Raw genomic sequence first — 10,026 nt, forward strand, 5'->3', positions numbered from 1 at the left:
TTAATAGTAAAATATCTCCACAAGCCGCACACGGACATTCTCAGTCGACGAGGGGGGGAGGGCACAGGGCACAAACATATGGGGCACTGAACTAACATGCTGTGATTGGTGTGGGGTAATTAATCACATCAAAATAATTTCTATAATAATACAAACTAATGTTTTTTTTAATGTACTATATCATTACTTAGTGCATACTCATTTCCCAATACAGAGGCAAATTATAAACCCTAAAAAGAAAATTAATTATATACCACTTTCAACCTGATGTCCACATTTTGGGGCTAAAATAGTCAACATTTTCTAAATGTAATATTATTCTTAAAGCTTTCATAATTTTATTTTTCCACAAATTCCACAAAAATAATAACACTTAGTATTCCGATATAGTTTTGGCCAGTCTAAAATAGATTTTTAGAATAGAACAATTTCTTTTGAAATGTTAATTTCATTCAATAAAAAACAAAACAAATTGGCATGTATAGAAACATATTGTATATTATTACACATATTTAAGTGTGTACATTAACTAAAGACTATACACCCCAATTAGAATTCTACTTTTTTTCTGGAGATTTAGACTCTCTTCTGCCTTTCCTCGTTCTCTCTTTCTTTCTTTGTTGTTGCTGATTCCGCCCGCCTCCTCTTGCTGATTGTGTTCCTTTTCTGCGACCTTCCCAGACTGGCATGGGAGCCTCGAGATCCCCAGGACGTCCCCCCCTGTCCGGGACACTGCCCATCAACACCTGCACACAGGGTTCCAAAATAAAAAATTGTGTATGGCCAAACCTACTTATAACATTTGTGAAACGTGGGGAGGAATTCCGCCACACTAGCGCCGTTTTCTAAAAAATAGTAATATGCATGATGTTTTAGTAACTGTTCTACATACTGCCAACAGGTGAAGAAATCACAGAATGACGCTTTAACATTTGCTTTTATGAAATATCCAAGGCCATTGGGGGTTTATGGACAATGCTTGTATATTGCTAGTTTGAGCACTTAAATTGCTCTAATCATAAAAATAAATTAACTAGAGTCTAGTTAATTTATTCATTTATTTTAGTTACTAGACAATCTACAAGCTCTCAATTTGTCACAGACTGAATCCACGGAACCAACAAAATTGGTTCCGTGTGACATCATCATCAAACCAGGAAGTTATGCAGGAATGCCTACTGAGTGGCAAAAAACTACTTTCTGGCCTTGACAGCCCATACATCCAAACAGAAAAGTCTTATCTGATTGCATTAAACAACATTAAACAATGTTAAACTCACTTTGCCTGTTGCTTTGCCACTCAATGTGCCATTCACTTTAAGCATGCGCATACTCTCTATAGCAAAAATAGCCAATCTACAAGCTCATAATGCATAGGGGGGGGTCGCCTGGCTAGTTTTGGACTGAGACGGTCACTCCCTATGTTTTTAGTGCTCATGCATTTTTGTCTCCACCAGGCCAAAGGCATGGGGAGAGAGTACGGTATGTTTTGCACTCCATCCGTGTGTGTGAGTGTGTGCTTGTGTGCGTCCGTCTGTGTACAGCTAATCTCCGGCACCGTTAACCTGGTCGATGCCAAATCTTGCACACACACTCCCTGGATGCCAACGATGAACCTCCCCCAAATCTTCCAGAACGGCTTGTTATAGCGCCACCAGGAGGCCGACTTTTGAAAAACAATTTTTTTACTCTTCCAGATTCTGTCCAAGAATCCCGCAAATCGTTACACACTATCTCTATAGTCATGTGTTCAAGACGGATCTGTCCGATATTTCAGATTCCATCCTAATTGGCTAACATTGGCTTTTCAAAAAGCCTCAAATCATGAACCAATTTACATGAAATATTTTACAGACTTTCCTACTAGGCTGAGGAATATATCTCACCCTTTTCACATTGGCCTGTTATAGCGCCACCAACAGGTGGATTTTTTGAAAAACACATTTTTAGAAACAAAATACCTCAAATCATCCAAGAAATGTCACCCTTTTCACATTGGCCTATTATAGCGCCACCAGGAGGCCACAACCTGACCTGCCCTGGTGGAGACCTGTGCCCCGAGGGGCACTTTTTCTATTTATTTATTTTTTTAGAGTTAAAGGCCCTCATTTATCAATGTGTAAATTCTGCCTTAAATTCGAGCGTGGGTTTTGGCATACATTCACGTTGGCAAGGCATTTATGAAGTGTGTGTGTGCAGCTGATCCCAGCGTAAATTTGTTCGTAGCTTTGATAAATGTTACGGGTGAAACCGACCTTCATTTAAATAACACGCCCTTGAATATTCCTTGAAACGCCCTGGTTTTACGACATGGACAAACAACATATGGAAAGCCAATAAGAATTAAGAAAAGAGTTTCCAACACCTCTTGCCTCGGCCACACTGCCTGTCATGTATCTTATATTGTTTTTAATTGCACGATTTTAATTGATTGTACAGTTGGAAATCTCCTACCAATTATATATGATGTGTCGATGTATGCCTTTACAAAATATATAAATATATTATATGTATAATATTTATTAGTTTTATTAGCTAATAGGAGTGAATAAATATGTTTAGATGCTTGTCAGCTGGTCAGACTATGCTGCTCTGCTCGTCTACGACAGAAAAACAGGTGTAGGACAAAGCCTACGACAGCTCCCGACCTGACGTGATATTTGGCGTAGCGTACGCCCAAGTTCAAAGTCACGCTGGAATGATAACGGCCGTCGCGTTGATAAATGAGGGCCAAATGAGGGCCTCACTTATCACTGCCCTCTTGTGGCATCTCACTGACAGATCTACTGAGAAAAGGAGGGAAGGGGAAGTTTCTTGCTCTTCCTTCTAATTTTCGCTTTATCTTTATTTAAAGAATATTTTTCACCTAAACACAAATAAAATTTGTGATGGATTTTGCCCCAAATAGAAACACAGGGTAAAATGTGATTAAATATATTGTATTGCTATCAAACATAAATATCAAACATATCACAGTCCATTTCCGAGAAGGCATCCAGTCTGACCAGAAGCTGGAATAAAGCATGTCGTCTCTGTCGGGTGGAAACCTCATATCCAAAATTGTTACTTTTCAGTGATTCAAGTTCAATAACAGCAAAAGTAGCAGATCAACAATCTCAAAGCGCGTCACTTTGCACAGTGTTGTGTGTGTGTGCATGCGTGTTTTAAGGACTATACCTTGTGGACTGCAGTGCTTGGTCCAGCCTTCACTGGCAGAATACAAGACTGGTCCTCTCTGGCTGCCAGGAGGAGAGGCAGGGAGACTCGTGAGGAGAGACACAGGGTTGTGATGGGAGGCACTGATGCAAGTGCGTCACTGCGTTCCTATGGATACATGACAATGTGTTGCTATGGATGAATGACAGTGTGCTAAACATACCACCAAATATGCTATTTACATTACAACTTGGGTATCTTTTGAGGATTCCATGTATACCAGCAAAATGACACGCGCGCGCGCACACACACACACACACACACACACACACACACACACACACACACACACACACACACACACACACACACACACACACACACACACACACACACACACACACACACACACACACACACACACACACACACACACACACACACACACACACACACACACACACACACCAGTGGTCTTTCCAGGTGGTCCCCCAGCTAAATGATGGCGAGTTGGTAACCAAATGGACCCTTATCTTTAACTCTTGAGAGTGTAAAATGAAACCAAATGGACCTGTACCGGTCCATTTGGTTTTATTATACGCTCTCAAGAGTTAAATTATTGTTAACCATCTGAATTACTTATTTTACACAAAGTCTACACCAGTGGTTCCCAAAGTGGAGTCCGGGGACCCCCATGGGTCCTTGAGGGAGTTCCAGGGGGTCCCCAGCTAAATGATAGTTAGGAACCAAATGGACCCTGGGTCTGTAACTATTTGTACACGCTCAGAGTTAAATTAACATTGATTTTACAATATACATTGGGGTCCCATAGATAGAAATTCCATTAAATGGGGGTCCGTAGCCTAATGCATGTCAAATTGGGGGTCCTTGAAATTAAACAGGTTGAGAATCACTGCTAGAGCCAAAAAGTCTTCTCTTATGGGGGTCCCTGGCATATCTTTTCTAATGGGGGTCCGCGGGCTCATTACTGTCAATTTGGCGGTCCTTGACATAAAAAGAAACGTTTGGCAACCACTGGTATACACAACTATAGAGTGTATATTGAAGAATTGTTATTTTTGTGAACATTTGCGGCCTGTTGTCTCTCCTAATGGTACCATATCGAATTGTGGACCAAAATGTATCCAACGACAACAAAGTCTTGGCTCTAAATGTCATCAAATGATGGTCCGTGGCTCAAATGCTGAATAAATAATGGGCCCCGATATGAATAGGGTTGAAACCCACTGTTCTAGAGCTATTAACAATATATGGGAAGGTGATTATTAGTAGACAATAATGCCAGACAATATTGTTGGCTGCTAGGAAAGTGAAAAAGAAGTGAAACCAAGAGTCACTTGTCCAACGGACAAACAAAAGTTTAATGCACTTGTCCAGATAGATTTATTACCGGACAACAGGAGCACTGCCAACTGAACCGGAGCACAATATCTCCGGTTAAATCTGTTGAAAACGCCGGTTCGTGGACGGTTCGCTGGAAAGCACCAAGGTTCCAAGAATTATTTGGGTGGAAAAGGGGCAATAGAGACTTTGTCCTTTTGTCCTACTCCTCCCGCCAGACACTCCCTGTTGACAGGTGCCGCCCCAGCCCATAGGATTACATGCAGTGACAATTATCACTCTCCCCTGCCCGGCTTCCCGAACACAGGGCGATTCTGATTGTGTTCGTATAGACGCTAGACAAAGCCGGATGCACCATGGTGGATGTGAACCCACAACCTCCATGGTGGTGGGCAGGCACTTTATCACTGCGCCACCCGAGCGCCTGAAACAAATCATCTCTTTAGGGTTAGCTGTTCAGTCTTAATTCGAAACAGAGTGAGATGCCTACCTTCTGATTCTCTCCCCATGCAAAGGACTGCAGTGTAACTTCAAAACGTTTGATCATCATCTGCCGCCGACACTGATAATCCTCTAACAGAGCTTGGTTTAATTTCTTAATCTGCCTCTAAAGAAAGGGATAAGAAATAGATTTAGAAATGCACATGACGAACCAAACGCTGTGTTTCCTGACAACAACATACATACCCACTGCGTTGAGTTGAGATTGCTTTGCAGAAGGGGCTCTGCCATATCCCCACACGGTAAAAGACTCAGCTTGGACTCCACCTGTTTTCCAATGTGGCTTCATTAGTTTCTCAATTTCATGCTATAATTTTGCAACTTTATAGTACATAAATGTATTATTTACATGAGTTACCACTCTCATATATTATGTGGAAGGGATCCCCCTACACCTACGTAATATGCAGGGGGCACCGAGAACCAGATAAATGTACCTTTGCACAGGTAGCCATGCCCAAGAGAACGAGATTTGATTAATTGGCGTTAATCCAGCGTAAAAAAGAGCATTTTTTAGCATTTGTAGCTAACCACCGATAGTGTCCACGTAAAAGCGCTAGTAGGCCTCGTTGGGCCGCCGCAGACCCCGGGGTCTAGATAAATGTAACTTCGAACAAAAACAAAGACCGCCCCTTCTCCGCTCATGTTACAGATTAGGCTGGCACCTGCTACCTAAAGCTCTACGCCCTCTGGTGTTCAAGGAGTTAATACTTTCCCAGCCAAAAAATGTAACCTACGTTAATCATTAGTCTCGTCAAGCGCCAATACACGTAAGTTACGTAAGTTACAGTATGTATAAATGTTTTGATCCGATCTAGTCGAAAGGCTATCTTGATTTGCACACGCACGCACGCAAACGCACGCTTTCAGTCGCTTTTATCTCCAATTCCCCGTCCCAGGCGGCATTTCTGGTCAAAACCACGCTTATTGCACGGAGCATAGCGGTCGCTGTAATGGCGCCAGCCTGTACTTCTCATTAGCTAGTGAGAGATCAACACCTAATCCGACAACACACACCATTCAGTCAACATCCAATTCCGGTCGCAGTGTTTTGGATGAATAAGGGTTGAACGGGGGGATATCGTGGCATATAGTAATCATCATTCTTTAATTAATCCTGGTGGCCAAACGGTTAACTTGTTGGTGGTCCTCGACATGAAAAAGTTTGAGAACCACCGAACTAAATTAAACCTCACCTCATGGATGATATCTGTGAACTGAGAAGCAGTGTCCAGGTGCAGGTCTTCAATCAACAGTGTTACTTCTGCCTGAGTCTGCTCCTTCCTTGTAGATGTGTCTTCATCATCACCATCCTCATCCTCAGTGCAGTCATCATAGGGCTCCTGCACCCTTTGATCTTTTTGAGCCTCTCCTTTAACGGTCTGATCCTCGGGGTTCAGCGCCTTATATCTGAGTATATGTGCTGCTTCCAACTCAGATACAAGGAACTCTAAAATAAATATGTATAATAATGCAATTATTTCAGGAAACTATGCTATATTTCAGTTATATTGTGTTATATCAGTGAAAAGCAATATAGATACTGTGTATCTCCAGAATTCATAATTTGTTTAAATATTTAATATTTAACCAATGAAAGGTATTAATTGGATCCATTTCCTGAACGACAGACGATAGAGAGGCCAACCGTTAATGTTTCTGTTATTGGTACCGTACGTCCCATGACTTTTTTTGTACTATTTATTTGTATATACTACATCATTTTTTAAATTAAAAAAAGAAAAAATAATGTCTTGCAGTAGTAGGGATGGGTATCGATCGGGTTTTTAATACCGGTCCGGTGCTAAACCGTAATTTTTTTAAACGGTGCTGGTGCCTAAACCAATCAATACAAAAGCAATGTTAATGACATTAATTTTGTTTTGCCAAGACCAATTTTTTAAAATGTTGTACTAAACCTCTGTTAAACTGTTCTAAAAAAAATGGCCTAAACTGTGCCAGAATAGTTCCCCCCCCCCCCATAAAACAACATCAAAATAATACAATCAAATAAACAGTAATAGCATTGAACAATGTTGTACTATGGGACACTGTTTTATTTTGAGAGCCTGCTGCCAGTACTGCTTACTCACCAGATACTTGGTTGAAAAGGACAGGCCCCGAGACGTCTGCACTCAGCAGAGTGACAGGACAGAACAGCTTCTCTAACGAATCCCTCAGCTCTCCCATCAGCACAACGTCACCTCTCCTGCCTAAAGACACACACAGCCCAGGAGAGTCACAGCAAAATTATGTACAATAGCAAACATTTAACCAAGGTGAAAAAACGACACATTTGCGACAGTTAGATGACCTAGTATAACTTTTTACAGTAGTTATGTAGTCTATGTAATATTTTGATACTTGTATAACTATTTACGGGATTACATTTACAATACAACAAAAACACAAATTATACATTTATTTCTCTTCATTCACTTATCCCATATTCTCTCTACATAATGCAAATATTTTGTGTTTGTGAGTGAGTGAGTGAAGGTTGTTGGTAGTGTAGTGGAGATGAAAGGCTTTTAACTTAAGCTATTCAGGGACCACGTAGAATAATGTAGCCTATGTTGTACATGTATATAAATAATGTCACCGCTTGTCTCACCTTGTAGTTCAGGACAGGCAGCCCACAGCTCTGTCACCAACCAGGTGAGCAGTGGACAGGGCAGCTCATCACAGTTGCATTCTCTGACACAAGCACTATTCTGGTACCTGAAGAAAACAATAATACATTATTATGCTGTATACAAAAACAAGACAAAAACAAGTGTTCGGTTTATAATTTAAAACAAAAAAAAACAGAAATGAGCTCACAATGCTTCACATCGTGACACACTGTGAGCAAGAAGAAAACAAAATCTAATGAGTGAAAGTTTAAGGATGATGTTTAGGTATTCTATAGCCTTGAGTGAAGACTATCAGAGATGTATTTTTTACAAAAGTCAGACTCGATAATACATCTATTAGGTATTATCTAGCTCTGGTCCATAGCTCAGAGCGTATCATTCTAAACTAGCCTTAGATCATATTATTTTATTGTGTTTATGTACAAATGTCAATATCGATAAAATACATCTACGAGTCTTGATCTAAGGCTAATTCTAAACCTATGTTGCTGCTGTTTTGTCTACTCTACAGCTTTTTCTTTCATCCAGGAAATAAAACGTCTGGGTTTCCGAGGCTACTCTACAGCCAACCAGTTGAAGAAATCACAGATTGAGGCTTTAACAGTTTGTTTTTATGACATTTCTGAGATGGTGAGACCAGACCAGTCATGTACTAATGTTTATGGTCGACAACAGATCAGATCCAGCTCTCATCCAACATTTTAAGGATCCACCTGTTATAAAAGAGAACCGTCACCAAATCTACTTGACAAATTGGTTAGAGATGTACCACAACCAAAACAGACTCTTCTGCTATAGCTCTGGTCCATAGAAATGCCCTTTGCTGCCGTTGAAGGCATTTAGAGCTATGGACCAGAGCTACCCATGTGACAACAATGACTGAAACAGCACTGACAAACATCACCCACCCTAGAGACTTCAGTGCACGAATGGTCCTTAAACCTCTCTTCATTCTGGCAGCAGAGACGTTCGTTTCTTCTTCACTTCTGGTGTGTTGCTGTTACTTGTAGCATCCATAGACATAAGGTAGTAAGTATTATCTATTCCAGTCGATTCCAGTAGTTCAGTTTGTTGCACTAGGTTGCACCAGCCATTGCCAACCAACAACCATGTTTACAAAATGCACAGTCCACCCGGAAGTTTTAGCACTTATTGGGAGGGCACGTGGGTCAGGGTACGCACCATCCATAGGTCTAGATATAGTTATCATCATTGCCATCTAGTGGCTGTTATAAATCATAGCACATATCACAACATCCCCTTTTCTTTCAATGTAAAATCACAACGGAATACTTTTAAACATTTCTGTTGAACACTTCTCTTCATCTTCCCTATCTTCTGCTGTTGCATTTTCTCTTTTTCTGGCAGAGTTAGTTATACATCCATAGGATACGTTAGCTTTATACTTTTGAAAGTTGACAGCAGTATTTCATTTTTTTGCATTCACTTAGTATAAAACACATTCGTAGCAGCAATTTATTCAAATGTAATTGAATTAAAGTTTGTTGCTCTGTATATATAACAGAATTGATCCTGTAGGTTTACATTCTATAACATTCGACAAATTAGACCCTTCCTCATCCAGGAGTCAGCCCATGTCAAAACTTGACTATTGTAACTCCCTCCTTATGTTGCGTTCACAGATTAAATTATGCAGTCTAAGTCTACCATTCATTGTCAATGGAAGCCAGCGACATGACGTGGCAAAGACGGAATGATGCATGTAGCTGCTCCAAATCAACTCACATATACATCTTTGCATCGTCTGCCCGTGTGAACTCACCATTACTGGTCTACCGGCATACGCACTTAAGCCTCTCCAATTGATCCAAAATGTCAATGGGAATTTAACAAAATACCAATTTGCTTGTTAACATATGATGTAAATTCTCCATAAATTGTCAATGGCATGTAATGTTTCATTGTTTGTGTTAGACAATATCGATCTGTTCAGACACATGTGATGTAAATTCTCCATTCATTGTCAATGAGAATTTAATGTTTGTGTTAGGACATAAATCTATGGGGCTAACGGCCCTCAAAAAAGGTATAAACAATATACACAATGAGCTACCGTATGTAATACAGAGAGGCATGTGATACAGAGAGATGTGATGTCATCCGAAGTCATGGGCATTAGTCTTGCCCAAATATGGAATAATTTGCTCCATATTTGGATTTAATGCTGTCATATCAATGATGTCAGAGATTCCGGGATAGAGATATGCACGTGGCGTCGATTCTCATCCCCAGACACATGTATTAACACGTGAGGTAACTACAGCAAAAAGGTACCAAGTCTTACATCCTTCAATTTATTTCCCAAATACCTATAAGTCAGTGAGATCACAAAGACCTTTTGGCTGTCAAG

At 40.5% G+C, this 10,026-nt stretch overlaps 1 protein-coding gene across 1 annotated transcript; it reads right to left on the reverse strand.

Moving 5' to 3' along the window:
- Positions 1 to 149: 149 nt before the first annotated feature.
- Positions 150 to 8,808, reverse strand: LOC306931845 (protein FAM98A). The gene is made up of 8 exons (XM_079513488.1): positions 8,564 to 8,808; positions 7,634 to 7,740; positions 7,113 to 7,232; positions 6,216 to 6,469; positions 5,206 to 5,286; positions 5,009 to 5,125; positions 3,178 to 3,324; positions 150 to 746 (listed from the first exon to the last, which is right to left on the reverse strand). Exons 1-8 carry the CDS (start codon positions 8,605 to 8,607, stop codon positions 558 to 560), a joined length of 1,059 nt encoding a protein of 352 aa, XP_079369614.1. The 5' UTR covers positions 8,608 to 8,808; the 3' UTR covers positions 150 to 557.
- Between the last annotated feature and the right edge of the window lie 1,218 nt (positions 8,809 to 10,026).

This window comes from Electrona antarctica (assembly GCF_951216825.1).
Source record: "Electrona antarctica genome assembly, chromosome: 11".
In the NCBI taxonomy this organism is placed as follows: domain Eukaryota; kingdom Metazoa; phylum Chordata; class Actinopteri; order Myctophiformes; family Myctophidae; genus Electrona; species Electrona antarctica.

Bases quoted from the DNA above. Each gene is read 5' to 3' on its own strand.
- LOC306931845 (XM_079513488.1), bottom strand. From the start codon at position 8,607: ATGAAGAGAGGTTTAAGGACCATTCGTGCACTGAAGTCTCTAGG. The intron at 5,287-6,215 runs GTGAGGTTTAAT...ATTGGAAAACAG, and splicing joins TCACAGATATCATCCATGAG to GTGGAGTCCAAGCTGAGTCT. The intron at 747-3,177 runs GTATAGTCCTTA...CCCTGTGTGCAG, and splicing joins CAAGCACTGCAGTCCACAAG to GTGTTGATGGGCAGTGTCCC.